The sequence below is a fragment of the Aethina tumida genome, chromosome 1 (genome assembly GCF_024364675.1).
Source record: "Aethina tumida isolate Nest 87 chromosome 1, icAetTumi1.1, whole genome shotgun sequence".
NCBI classification, from domain to species: Eukaryota; Metazoa; Arthropoda; class Insecta; order Coleoptera; family Nitidulidae; genus Aethina; species Aethina tumida.
The window spans coordinates 61,896,710-61,912,616 of record NC_065435.1 but is presented as its reverse complement, the minus strand read 5'-3'; the positions used below and the strand labels follow the sequence as shown (position 1 = coordinate 61,912,616).

Here is a 15,907-nt window from a genome sequence, read left to right as displayed (position 1 = left end):
GTATTAAATCAAGATTTACACTAAAAGTAGTTTGTACAATTTAAGTTATTATTAACGAAAGCATAAACAACAATAAAATACGTAAATTACAAATTTCAACAAATACAAGATATTATTATATTTTAGTATTTGTTAAAAAATCTGACGATTCATTTATCAAATTTTGCGTCGATTTGGCTGATGGTTAAATTCTAATTTTACATTTTAATTTTCCCAAAAACCTTTGTACGCAATTATCATTATAAATTTAAACAAATACAAAAATATTTGTTTTCAATAGAATTCGAATAACAAAAGTAATATAAATTTATTATTAACTCGATGAGATCATTAATTTTATTATTATTATTTAATTCTAATTATTAATTGTATGATGTAAATAGTTTATATCGGAATTTAACCAAGGAATATTTTCAGATTGAAAAATTAACAATAACAACCCAATAAAACGATTGGTAGAGCTACTCGTATATTTTGCGCCCACACTTCCCATAAGCGACCTTAACTCACTACCAAAAAAGAACAATTTGAAAAGTGATCGAAATAAGATCCAAACTGATGAATTTGTAGAGGCGGTGTCCGATCACTATTTATATTTGTATTCAAATAATAAAATTTATTGTTGGATATCTCACGGTCCGTTCGACGCAGTTCCTTCATGCATTTCTAGTTTGGAAGCGCTTTTTTTCTTTGACCGGGCAACCGGACAAGGTACGGGTACACGACAGGTTGACGATTGCGAAAAACGCATTAAAAACTTGATACAGAGACATGTCCTGTAATTATGGCTTTTACGTAATTCAGTCCGGCCGACACGTTAAAACCAAGCGGAGGCCCGATCCCATGTCGCATTTTTCCATTCGGACGAAACAGCAAATGCCGCCATTGTTTTTTTTTCTTTTTGTTTGTGAAAATGTTCCCTTGCAACACTGCGACAATGCAAATTGGTTTCGAACACATTCACAAATGCCATAATATACTGTTATTCCAATACGAATTTGTTTTAATAAGATTCTTATGCTAATCGACTGGCGGCCATTACGGTTGTGCCTTCGTCTCGGATCGGCCAAACTGGATAAACAAATTAAGCAAAACTTGTTATATCCGGTATGTGGCCAGGTATAATCGTCATTTTATTGGGATTTTTTGTCACAAATATTGAACTATTTAACTAGTTGTCTAAATCCGTTATTGCACCATTCATTGCCTGAATGTTTCAAGAAAAGGTCAATTAATGAATCAGTCTTGAGTTTGTATACAAATTTTAATCCTAATTGTTTTAGTATTATTATTTTACAAGAAGATTATTTAATAACTTAAGCCGTGGCGAATTTTTTTTGGTTTTATTTCAGTTGCATTTATACCGTTATTAGTAAAATGTAGTAAAAAGTCCCCCTTATTAATTTTTACTATTTTTTAATTTAATTTTTTCATCTTACAATTAAATTTAAAATTTTTTTATTTTATTTTTCAATAGATTGAAAACCCCATTTCCAAGTTAAATATAGACATAAATATGTTTAAAACATAGTAAGTAATAAAATTTTCAAAAATGATAAAGTTGAGTAGAAATTTGTAAATGAAAAAGTTAAATTGTATTAAAATCCATTAATTTTTATTAGTTTTCACTGTTTTCTATTGTTTTTAAGGAATGATTTAATATTTTTTCATTATATACTAAAAGATTTAAAAATCAGTAATCCCAATTTCTAATAAATTTGAAAATTAAGATGCTACAAAAAATATGAAATTATTTTTCCTTAGAACTTCATTCTACAATAAAAGTTTAAAAAAAATATATTTGATCTTAATGTTACGAATCACATTTGATTTTGAAGAGAAAATAATAATATTTTAAAAAAATATGTAGTCAAGGAAAATTGTGTAAATAAAAAGGTTAAATTGTAATAAAATCCATTTTTTTATACAATTTTATTTTTAGTAGTTTTCCTTGTTTTCTGTTGTTTTTAAGGAATGATTTAATTTTCACTTTTTACCAAGAAATTAAAAATCAGTAGTATCATTCTGCTGTTTTATTTTTCAAGAGGGATAACAGAATATAAAATTATTCTTCCATACAATTTCATTCTACAAGTTTCAAAACAAACATTTGATTTGGGAAAAACAAATAAGATTTTCAAGCTATGTTAAATATATGTACATTAAAAGGTCTAATTTGCAGTAAAATCTATTAATTTATATTTTTACAATTCTTTCTTTATTAATTTTCACTATTTTCTTTTGTTCATAAGGAATGTTTTCTTAATGACAAAAAATATGTAGTTTTTTATTCTTCAAAAAGAATGAAGGCAAACTCTAATTTCAAATTATTTTGAGAATTAAGATCCTATCATAAAATAAAAATAATTCCTCACAAGAAATATTGTTGTAAATTTAATGACTGATCTAAAAAAGAAAAAATCTCTCAAAAGTCATACAACTACGTAAATGTGAAAAGGTGAAATTGAACTAAAATCAATTAACTTTTATTAATTTTCACCACTCAGATTACAAAAATCACTAATCCTGCTTCTGCAACTGTTGTTTTCTACATCAAGTGAAGGTAAATCTTACTGTTAAATTAATTTAAGAATATAAGAGAGTATGAAATTATTCACTCGAACAGCTTCATAGTGCGTGTTTTCAAAAGAAACATTAGGTGTTAATTTTAAGATCCGCGTATCATTAGAAAAATATAATCATGAAACATTTCAAAAACCATATAGGCTATGTAAATGTGTGTAAACGAAAAGGTCAAATTACGAAAATGATTATCGGGATAATGAACACGACCTATTCATTTTTGAAATCTATTATGAACAGTTTCTTCTCTCGTAAATTGGTAGTTTGATCTTTGACTATAAACCACGCAACGTACCGGACCGTGATACGAAGGAAGCTATGTTACCACACACACTCTTCAGCGGCAATGGAATTAAAATTGATATTATAATAATAAAAATTGTCACCAATCAGTCGGTTGTGTTAATTGACTGCCCTCCAGGTTCGAAATCATGCTCGACTAAAGCGGAGAATCTGGTTTTTTATTAAAAATGGAATGGAACGAGAGAAGTTCTTGTGTAACTGTACGCACGATGGAATTAGAATTTTCGTTCGGAGAAACCATGTAACGGTGCTCTCCAACCGCCTTTGCCATTTTATTGATGTTCGACTTTTTTTCTTATCCACCGACCAGATAAAAAAACTATATCATTTCCTTGAACGTTCATCGTCGTTGTGTCAGTTTTTAGTATTGCATATCAAACACCGTTTAACGGGAACTGATGTTTTTGCTAATCGATTCTGGACCTGGTGTAATTTTTCTTTAGTAAGTTAATTTTAATTTTTTAAATTTTACAAATTTTAATTACTAGTTTCATTTTTTATTAATAAAATTAATAAATTATATAAATAAATTACTAATTTTATTTATTTTTTTAATTTAACTGATTAATTTGTTTTTATAAATTTAAATTACTAATTTTATTTTATTTTATTTAAATTGTTAATTTTAGTTTTTTAAATTATACATTTAATTTTGATATTTTAAATTTTATAAAAATTTTTTTTTTTAAATTTGTGGTGGTTCATTTAAATTTTATGAATTTATTTAATTTTATTTTTTACGTTATTTGATAAATTAAAAATTCTAATTTTTTTAATTGTTTTTGTTAATTTTAATATTTTAAATTTTATAAATTAATATTTTTTTAATTTTAATATTTTAAATTTTATAAATCCTTTTTTTTATTTAATTAGTTAATTTAAATTTTATGAACTTAATAAATTTTGTTGATTTAAATTATTAATTTTATTTTTTTATATTATAGGGTAAATTGTAATTTTTAAATTTTATTTATATATTTAAATTACTGGTTTTATTTATTTATTTATTTATTTAATGGTTAATTTTATTTTTGTTTAATTTAATAGTTTAGTTTTTACTTTTTTTAAATATACAGTGATGTGAAAATGTGAGGACCTTGTCGATATACAGAAAAACTACAAATTAAACAAATGAAAGGAGTATTTAAGTACTCTTATGTTCCTAGTGTACAAAAAGTAAAAAAAAATATTGCAAATTCCTTTAAAAAAAATTTGATTTATAAAGTTCTTTAAATTTTCATGGGGAAATAAATCAGGAACAATTTCAGAAATGCCTAAAATGTATATATTTGATTGGATTTCTTTAATGTATTTACCATAGTACTTAGTTGCTAAGCCTCTATTTTTAATAACTGCCAAACATGGACAGGTTAGTTTAAAAGCTGAACTTTATTGTCAGAAAACCACTTTTTTGCCACCTTCGATGTATGTTTCGATCGTTGTCTTGTTGAAACATCCATCGCAGTCGCATATTGTCATCAGAATATAACAACATACTATAGTCCTACTTAACACATTACAGTAAGACACTGTTGTCATCATTTCGATAACACGGTATGTTGGACCGACACCTTGATAGGAAAAGCATCCCTTTACCATAATAGATCCACCTCCGTGTTTTGACTGTTTTAATCGTAAACTGCGACTTGAACGTATTGTTGTGCAGCCTACGGACATGTTAAGTTCCACAATCGGGATGAAACAAATTACATTTGGCCTCATCTAAACAAAAAATATTGTGCTATTTCTCTACAGACCACTGTGCACGACCTTTATCAAATTGTAACCGTTTTTTAACGTTTGGCTTCAATAGGAATCGGCCTTTTCACTTTTTGAACTATTCTTGTAAAAGCTCAAAGTAAATTCAATTTTAATGTGTTTTGACGATGAAAAATTTTTATTTACAAATCTCGTAATGATTCGTTCAATATTCGTCATTATTTTGGCCTTTCGTCTTCACCTTTTCGTTTGAGGCTTATATTTTACTGTATTTCCGACTACTGTCTTCGAACAATTTACGTTTTCGGCTATTTTTCGGTAGGAAAAATTTTTTATGCAGTTGTTTTGTTTATTTAATTTAATTGATTAATTTAAATTACTAGTTTTATTTAAATTGAATTGGTCAAGACTAGAATGACGTATTAATAAATAAAATTAATTAATCAAATTGACTAATTTTCATATCAATTTCGTATTTGTCCAATTGTATCGCAATATAATTGATGAATTTGACTGTGACCGGGTCAAACGTCAAAACAAAACCGGCAGTTTCTTTCGGTTTTCATCATCCATAATGCATACTGCAGTTTCACAACAATTATTAATTATTCATACCAGAATTACATTTCAGAAACCGGCAGACGTTATTTTGTAACAACAGTGTAATCGATCACGGATTACGAAAAATACATCCGTCGAAACTCCAATTAAAATTGTGTTCGACGCGACGCGTTTTTTTTTGCATTTTATACGAGAATATGAAGCGCGGTCGACCGTTTGAATGGACTATGGAAATTTGCATTTGTGATAAGCGCGTATGAAAGCGATGTTTATAAATTTTAATAGGTTGCAGTCGATAAAATTGGCCTGTAAAATGCTAACGAGAAAAAAAAAACGAAACCGCTTAACACTTTCAATTCGTTTTAAACAAAAATCGTCAAGAAAACCACGTTATCTGTTTGAATAAGTATGCGGTTTAAAAACCGTCAGTTTCGCCCCGTTTTAATTAACAAATGATATAATGTCAATTAATATTCGAAGAAATAAAAAAGGAACGGTGGTTAATTATGTGGGGCAGTTATGTCACATATTTAGTTAATGCGTAATAATTCATGTCCCAAACAAATATTAAAAAACGTGTGTAGATACGTATACATAGAAGTAATCTTATATAAACTTTGTACCTGGTCGTTCGACGTAAGATATTCAAAAATTACTCTTACATTATTACACACATAACTCGTATTAAAGTTATATGATGTGCAGCAAATTAAAATCCACGATGTCATAAACTTTAAGTTCTTTTTAAGAAAATGAATATTCGTATAAATTGTTTTTCTTTACCAACACTTTTTACAATACGTTCGAAAGGTCATACATTAATGGCTGATAAGAATTAAGTTAAAAATATGCAAAAGGTAGGTTTTACCAATAAACAATAAAAATGATTTGTGGAGATATTCACGACATACATAATTTGAAAAAAAAATTTTTATTAAATTTCATTAGTTTAATGTTGTATAAATTAAACTTCTCTTGAATTTTAATGACGGCTTATCGCATAAATTGTAGGTTTTTAATGGTACAATTCAGGCATAACATTTTAAAAACCATCAAAAAAATCTTTAACAATTTAATCACAACAAAAAAAGTACCATGTACCATGTCAAAAATTTTAGACATATTAAATTTCAATTAAAAAATTCAAAATGATTTTTTTGATTTATAAATATTTAAACGATATTCTGTTATGAAAAAAACACAAAACTTGCACAAAAAATTGTTTTGATAACAACTAAATAGGAAGGTTATAAAAAAATTAGTGTACCTCAAACCAGTTCATTAATTACTAGGTATATAGAACGTGAGGCATGACAAATAAAAATTTATTAATATTCGTACATACCATTTAAATAACTTATTCATTTTATAGGTTTTTTTGAAGATGCACTGAATTAATTATGCATTACAATAAACATTTTTACCTTAAATATATTCACTTACGTCGTTTAAAAAATGCATGAATAAATTCGATAGAATTTAAATAATATTAACAGTGTCGAACGTGTTAAAAACGCATAATTTAAAAAACTCGTATCGAGTAAGTTATGTCAAAAATTTACGCATTTTAATGCGTGTAACAATTATTAACTAAATGTGCGTTATAATGGAAAATGCATAATTTCTATAAATAAATCATACTATAAATACGGTTTTATCGATACATTCACATTGTTTGAAATGTAAACATTTTTAAAAATAATAATTCTAGTGTAAATGTGCTTTAAATACTTAATAAAAACCTAGACATGTTGTTATATGTCATGTAAATAGTGTTAAAACCCTGACGCATGAAATATTGTTATAATTTTTATCAGATTGGATTGTATAAAAAAATAATAAAATTATAATTTGAAGATTTTTATATTTTTCTAAAATATTATTAAATTCTCGTATAGATTCTTAGAAAATGTTAATATAAAATATTAATTAAAAACTAATTTTTTATAATTTACACAAATTACAAAATTCTTGTATTAATCCTTGGGAAGTACAAATATTATTTAATATTTAATATTAATTTTATAAAAATATGGTTAAAAGACTCTTTGATTTTTGATAAAAAAATTTGAATCATTTCAAATATTTAAAAGCTCTAATAGAGTTATATGAAATATTCTAAATATAAAACAAATAAAAAACTCATGGAAAAATATTGTTCAAAAATATCGATTTTATAAAAATATGGTTAAAACATTTTTTTCATTTTTGTTAATAAGTTCAATAAATCATTTCAAATATTAATATTATAATATTTTTTAAAAATACTAATTTTATGAAATATGATTTAAAGACTTAACTTAAATCATTTAAAATATTTAAATCTGTAATAAAAATATTAATTTTATAAGTATATGGTTTAAACACTTTTTGTTTTTTGTTAAAAAGCTCAATAAGAAAAGTTATTTCAAATATGAATGTTATTTTAAAACTTCTATATTAATCTTTAGAAAATATAAAAATATTTTTTTTAAAATACTAATTTTATGAAAATATGGTTTAAAGACTTTTTGATTTTCATTAAAAAGATCAATAAAAAAACTTAAATCATATAAAATATTTAAAAATTAATATTTTTCTTTAAAAGTGTAATTTGAAAATTTAATATATTTCAAATATGAATCTTATTTTAAAATTATCGTATTAACTCAAGGAAAACATAAGAATTATATTTAAAAATATTAATTGGATAATTATTATGGTTTAATTATTATGGTTTAAATACTTGATATTTGTTAAAAAACTAAATGAGAAAACTTAAAAAAATTTAATGTTATTTTAAAACTTTAAACTGAATTAATCTTTAAAAATTAAAGTTTTTAAAAATACTAATTTTATGAAAATACGGTTTAAAGTCTAATTTTTGTTATAAAACTGAACAAGAAAACTTAAAGCGCTTCAAATATTTAAACACTCCAATATTTTTCTTTTAACGTGAAATATTTCGATATATTTAATATTTAAGATATTTCAAACGTGAATTTTATTTTAAAAATCACGTATTAATTTTTGTAAAATATACAAATATTTTTAAAAAATACTAATTTAATGAAATTATGATTTAAAAACTTTAATTTTCATAAAAATTTGAAGATTTAAGTTACTTGACATCCACCTGTGTTATTTTAAAATTCTCGTATTAACCTTAACAAATAATTAGATGCATCTGCCAATAAAATAGACAAATTTATTATGCAAGTTTCCTAAAATTTACCGCAGTGCATGTTTATACATAAATCACATTAAACGGCCCGTGAAAGTTCCATCCATAGGGAACCATCAACAATTACTTTTATGTCAAAAACGTGTGCAGAAACCTCAAAATCGGTTACTTCACAAACCAGTTATTAGTTATTTATAAATTGTGGACAAACAATTAACCAAAGATGATAAATAACGAAAATTATGATGCGCAGCAATTTTGAAGTGTCTCACGTCACATAGATAAAAGATTTTCACAGTTTCGAAATGTGAATCTCGATCTCGTAACAAGTGAATTAGAAAACAGGTTTAGTGCGGGAATGGTTTTTGATTGATTGCGCCTGGGACCGGCCCCGGCGCGGATGCTGGAGTTAAATGACACCGAGTGTCCTAACGTAAACTGGGCACAGCTCTTGAACAGTTACTCAAACACCGGCCATGCTGAAGAATGAAAGATGGAATGTCCTGCACACTTCTTGATGGAGCAACAATAATAAAATGAACGAAGGAATTGCTAATAATTACAAGATGGCTGATTGAAACATACAAATTTTAATTTAATGCGCAAAAATTATACATTGAATGTTAAAGGCAAACTGAAAATTCTTAATGTTTTAAAGAAGCTTTTATTATTAAATAAATATAATCACATATAAACAATTTAAACTATCAGCTGAAAGAAAGAATGGCTGATAATTACAAGATAATAAATTGAAACATTCAAATTTCAATTTCAAAATGTTTAATTTTACATTAAATATTAAAGGCAAACTGATAATTCTGAATTAAATAACTCTTCAGTATTAAATATAAGATATGAAAACACGACATTTCTCCAAATTGACTGTCGAAACTAATAAAGGGGGTTATCAAAACAAAATCTCTCTTGAAAATTGAGTATTCATTGTATAATTCATAGAGGCACCCCTCCGTATTAAATCAGTGAATGAAAATTATACACGGCTTCGAAATGTTATCGGAGACGTGAAACGGCCAAACTTCCGGTGACCTGTTGCTCCTCATGCATGTAATCAAAAAATATATATATACTCGCCTCTAATTAACATAAAAGCCCCGGTCATTATAAAACTGACCCATGTACCAACTAAATTTATTTTTAATTAAGGCCATCAATATTTAACAAAAATCGCATATTTTTTTTTTGTTCGCATAAAACGATCGTTATTTTCCCTTCATTTGGTTATTCATTTATGTAAATGGCCATTGTTTTTGGGGTAGGTAGGAATCGTGAGAATTCCGGTACAGTCACATCCGGCGTTAAATCGTGTAAGGGGTTGTTCGATTCGTTTTGGAGGTCGACTTCTATAATTCTATTTATTGAATGTTTTATATTAATGTAATTAAGGTTTTGATATACGATAAAAGGTTTTACTGTTTTTAATATAATACATGGAACACTAGACAGTTATTCGTTAACCAAATTTGGCTACGAGAAACTTGAACTTGTGTATAAGTAATGTCAAATTTTGGACTCCGGTTTTATAACATTTTAATCAATCGCAGGTTTTCATTACAGAGAAACGGCTTTAAAATTTAATTATATTATTTTACAAGAAATTATCAACAGGATATAAAATCATTTTACAAAATTGAAATATTGAAAATAAATAAAATTAATTAATGACGAATAATTGCATACGTGAAAGTTGGCAAACTGAAATGACAAACAAACAAAATTGGAAATTTATTAATTTATTAATACCTGAATAACTACAGAAATAAATATTTTAAAACATTTTAATTTATGTTTACATTCGTAGATTTGAAATCTTATTGCACCTTTACCACTCAGAGGAATGCTAATTACTGGCTAATTGAAAATAAATAATGAAAAATAATTGAAAAAGTGTAATTCTAATTAAAAATGAAGTATATTACTGATGATGATGATGGCAACAATCAATAATTTTAAAAATATATTTTTTGTAATTTCTAATTATTGAATAGTAACAGAAGATTTTACGTGTTTCAATTGTTCTTACCATATATCTAGAGATTTCACACTTGCAATATTAGCTGATAAATGATAAATAAATAAGTGATAAAATTAGTAAATTCTACAATAATTATATAGTCATAGTACAAATAACAGATAACTACTGACAGAAGTGGTGATATGGGATAAAAAAAGTAAATATGAATATTAGAGAATCATCACAATTAGACAAAAATATACATTTTTGACCGGTATTTTGAAAAAGATATTTAAATCATTACAAGGTTTTCATTTAGTACTTGATTTCAATGATTAATAACAAAAAAGTCTACGCATGCCATAAAAGGCACCCTACTGAGATGTTCCCATATTAAATTGCCCTTGCTGTATTTAAAATATTCTTAAATAATTAAAAAAGACAATTAAATAATAAAATTGACACTACATCCTAAATAATAATAATCTTCAACAATTATATTATGATATTATCAACAGAAATTGTTTTTACTTTAATAATTAAATAAAAGATAAAGAAACTCTAGCCAGACGTTAAAAATATAATTTTAGAAAGTTATTTGCGACGACCAAGCAAATTAAATATACTATTCTGAATATTTCCTGATAAATATTTCCTCGGACGAAGTTTTATTGTGAAAAATATTACAAAAACAGAAGATTTATCTTGGTGGAAGCGGAACCAAAACGCGATTGCAAATCCGTTCAAAACTAATTATTTTAATTAATGATAAATAATTAAAAATGCATTAATTATTTACATAGAGATCTTTTTCTAAATTAATTATAGCGGAATTCCTGCGGCCAGAATATTCCGGATACAGAAATCCTCATAATTTCTTAAAAAATGTTTATTTGAATTATTTCTAGTCATTATAACATTTGGTAAATTGTTGACCGAAGCTAATCATTTCCAAGTAATCGTCCACTTGTTCCATATACGGTCTTCGTATAATTAGGTGTACAAGTGTAGAGAACAGGTAGACAATCAAAGTAATCACCAATTCTTGGTAATTATAATCCACCGGAATGAATTTGACGTTTGTTGAAAATTTCTCGCGGTGTCGTTCGCCATTAAAATAGTTATTATTCCAACAATTTCCAGGCGATGATCTACTGTTACCGCATTTACATCATTACAGTTAGACCAATTCATTATACACAAAGAATTTTTTAACTGTCTTTTGTGCGAGTCTTCGGCCTCGCCTTCAATATGTTATCCACACATTTCAAGTACATTGTTCTTGAAGAACTTTTTTTTATTTTCATAAATATACCGACATATGTTGGAGATGGCACGGCGGAACACCTATAATAGATCGTGATCCATTATGATTGACCGTAGGAGCGTGAATGAAGAGATGAGCTTTATTTTATGCTTTACTTGTAACGACTTCCCATTTTGATTTCGTTTTTTTTTCTATACATTCGATACAATAAACAGTCGTGACTTGTGCAATACAAAAATGAATTTGAATTCGTGTTTGCCGTGTTAACAACGGCAATAAAATGTGTGAGATGTACAGTAGCTAAATGTCGTAATTACCAGTCAGAAAAAAAGCTCTTATCTTAAAATTTGTCGATGATAAAATATTATCTTCGGACTCGAGTAATAAATAGATAATTATGTTAAATAAATTATGATCCACTTACTGGCCAACAAAAAAATTACAAGTACTACAGAATTTCAAAGAAAACCCAACACTGATATGCAAATAGTATTACTTATGCACCAAATATGTAATAAAATGGAAATTTTGCATATATAAAAACCGTTTTTAAAATCGATTTTCCAAGAACTTTCCGATAATTACTCAGTGACTACTTCATAATTTTATTATAAATATTAAACAGGTATAACCATAGAGTTTAATCTGTTATATGAGTCTAGACTTCAAATAGTTAAAGCAGGATAATGCACCAATATTTAATTGTTATTTAATGTTTCAAATTTTCTTGATAAACTGTAATGTTCATGTGCACATTTTTGATAACTTACCACCAAATTCTGTAATTGTTTATTAATAAATAAATTAAAAATATATATAAAATATATTTATCAGTTACTTAAATAATAAATCATCAATAAATACTAATTTATACTAGTTATTTTAGTGACAATCATGTTTTATTTATATTTTTGGAAAAAAGTGCTTGTGTATTTTATTAAAGAGGTCCCCAACTGTGCCGAAAATACTGAATAACAAATATCAAATATATTAGAACTAAAATTTTCCATATTCACAAAGAAATTTAATAAAAGTTGTCTATGTATATGTATTTACATTTAATAATTTTCGAAATCTGATTTAAATCATCTTTCTAAACAACTTTAAACAACTTATATGCAAATAATTAATATTTTTCAAAAATCTGAAGAATCTGAATTAATTTGAAGTATATGTGCAATTATTTTAAGAAATAATAAACAAATATTATAAACATTAATTGTGAAACTTCAATTATTATTTGACAAACTTTATCTTTTGCCTTTAATATTTGTTTCAAAAATTGAATTAATTTTTTTTCTGCATAGTTTATGTGCAAATAATTTAAGAAATAATAAACAAATATTATAAATATTTATCTTTTACCTTTAATATTGTTAAAGAAATTGGAAACTATTAAATAATTTTTCTAAATAGTTTATGTACCAATAATTTAAAAAGTAATATAAAAATATATGTAAACATGTACTATAAAAATTACTACTAAATTTCAATCATTATTTGAAAGACAAAATGTTTATTGTTAATATTTTTCAAAAAATGAAGAAACTTAATTAAATATATTTTCTAAATAGTTTATGTACAAATAATTTAAAAAATAATATAAAAATTTTTTAATATTTACCTTTAATATTTAAAACTGAAGAAACTGAATTAAATAATTTTTCTGAATTTTCTAAAATAGTTTATGTGCAAATAATTTAAGAAATAATAAAGTACATATCATAAAATTTCAATTATCATTATTTGAAAGACATACAAAATGTTTATCTTGAACTCAATTAAATATTTTTCCACGTAGTTTATATGCCAATAATTTAAGAAATAATAAAATATACATTACAAAAATTAATTAAAAAAATTCTATTACTATTATTCGATAGTCAAAAAATCTATTTTTTATCTTTCATATCATAAGTAACTAAATTAGATCAATTGTCAAGATAGTTTTTGTGAAAATAATTTATAAAAATATATAATATAAATATTAAACATTTTAATTATTACTGTTTAAAGTATATAAAACTTAATTAATTAATGTTCTACTTTTTATATAAACCATAAAATATCAAATATATATTAAATAATTTAAAAAAAAAATGAAATTTTCCATATAAAGCGATGTGGGATTTTTAATGTAATTTTAGATGTATAATATATTGAACATTAAAAATTGTAGAAAGATAATTAAGGCGCTGAAGTAAAATGTGAAGGAAAAAATGTGGTGTGAGACAGTGGTAGTGAAAATTTGTTGTGCATCGGACTGTACCCAAATTACTGAAAGAATTCTTACGTCCTGCCAACCATTAACAACACAAAATTTGATACAATAAGAAAATGATTAATACCTAAGACAGGTCCAAGATTCTAGTACAAAACAATACATCAGTTCTTGACTATTGAAAAAAACGCGCTTATAATCTACGCCATTGAAGAGCATTACATTTAACAGCGTTAGCGTCAGACAGAAAGCGAAATAGCCATTGTGGCGATGCGAAGGAAGATAGAAAACAAGACCGAGGCGGAGCCTCCAATTTTGTTATTTTAGCATGGTTGGATGCTAATATGACCCGTAGGGAGTTCACCGCGAACGGAGATCCGTCCTTTTTTGACTAAATGACTCGCTTTTCTCGATTGGAGACCTCACGAAACGACTAATTAAGGGGAAAATGGTGGTGTGATCAGGCCGTGGTGATTTCACCGGAAAACAATGCGCATTCCGAATGGGTAAATGGAAGATGCAGATGTGCGATGATGGTGTTTGTTATAAATGCACTTACCTTATTTTGTATAACGTCGACTATCACGTAAATTAGAAGCACGATTTCTTGTTCGTCGGAGCCCATGAGTGGGCCCTGGAGACCGGCAGTGGCCACGTACAAAACGCATATGTGATGTGGTCCGATCATGTTTAGGCCCTTGATGCTCATTTGTGTTAATCCGTGTCTGTTTCTGTTAATTTTTTTTTTCTTATCCGAATAAATTATAAACAATCCGACATGTTTGCCACGTGACACCTGTTCGATGGGGCCCAGTAAAAGCTCGGAAAATGCGTGTTTTGGGTTGCGTTTGCCGTGACTTGTACGGCGATATCTTATCGTTGAAGATTTAGGTTTAAATCACAGATTTAATATTAGCTTAACTTATTAAGTAAAATATCACAACAGTTAGAGTAATGACTATGAAGAGTTTGAGTTTTGGAAATTTGTTCGACAGCTGTTTTTCCAGCAGGGAAAAAAATGTAAAAAATTGTGGGGAACAACACACAGCGGGCCCCGGCGAGAAATCACACAACTAAAATTTATAATAAAACTGCCTTGCACTGTCACTGCACACAATAAAATACGTTTGTTCGTTCACATTCAACAGGTATGTAATTCGCGACCGAATAATCCACGTTACGATCGTTCAGAGTTTGTGTTCACAGCCTTCCAACGTTTGACAAGTAACTGTCGGTGAAGTTTTCGAGTAATTTTGTTGTACAGGTATCTCGTAGCCTCAATTTCCCAGTGCTCGTTATGAAGGGGCACCGAAGACTGGTTCTACCTGAGCGGTGAACCAATCGCAGCGCGTTTTGTGTACAGTCTATAGCAAGGTAACTAACTGTATTCCAGCCGCATATTCTATCGTTATATAATTAGACAACTCTGTACGGTCGCCGCATGTTGCTTCTTTTTACCCATTTCAATTCAAGAGTCATTCACAACCAAACTCGTTGCTCCCTTCGTCTCGCACGCTATTCTATTTGACAGGACTAGACTGCAATGAATATCATTGCTCTTGATTCCTAAAAAACAGATTTGATTCAAAAGCAATTTTAAATTACATCATCGACAGATGAGCACCATATGCGGTACACGCTGATATTACTTCGAGTCTGTCGAAGGTACTGTGTGTGTGAGATAACGTTTCCTTATCTCCTTATCAACGGTCTTTTTGATATGGGGACATCTACATAGATCCACGCCGTACACTTACGCCGTCTTTTAATTAAATTACTCCACTAACGTAACGTTTTCCAAAATGTTTCCTTTCCACTTTCTTGGTGATCATTGTAAATAGTTTTTGGAACCAAATTAGGACCTTATTAAATGAAATATAAAGACCTTAAACAATATCTTTTTAAGTGGAAGTATTTTTATCTGCATAGAAACACCAAGTCTTTCCTATGTTTCCAAATTAACATCTTTTTTTTGAAGTAACTTTAAAGTCATTAAAAAAGGTCGATTTCACAGTCGCCCCGATAAGAGTATTTATAAGATAAAACTGGCACGTGCCATTCCTTTGGGTAGGAAAAGAATAGCAAATAAATGTAGGTATTCTATTTTTATCCTCATAA

General features: G+C 27.0%; 1 protein-coding gene across 2 annotated transcripts in view; it reads right to left on the bottom strand.

The window, feature by feature from the left end:
- Positions 1-15,125, bottom strand: part of LOC109605746 (RNA-binding protein fusilli) — a 42,210-nt gene extending 27,085 nt beyond the window's left edge. The window contains exon 1 of one of the 2 annotated variants that reach the window (XM_049961700.1): positions 14,349-15,125. In XM_049961700.1, coding sequence (XP_049817657.1) covers positions 14,349-14,498 — 150 coding nt within the window. In that variant the 5' untranslated portion in view covers positions 14,499-15,125. The remainder of the gene's footprint in view (positions 1-14,348) is intronic. The other variant, XM_049961701.1, reaches the window with a different exon arrangement.
- Between the last annotated feature and the right edge of the window lie 782 nt (positions 15,126-15,907).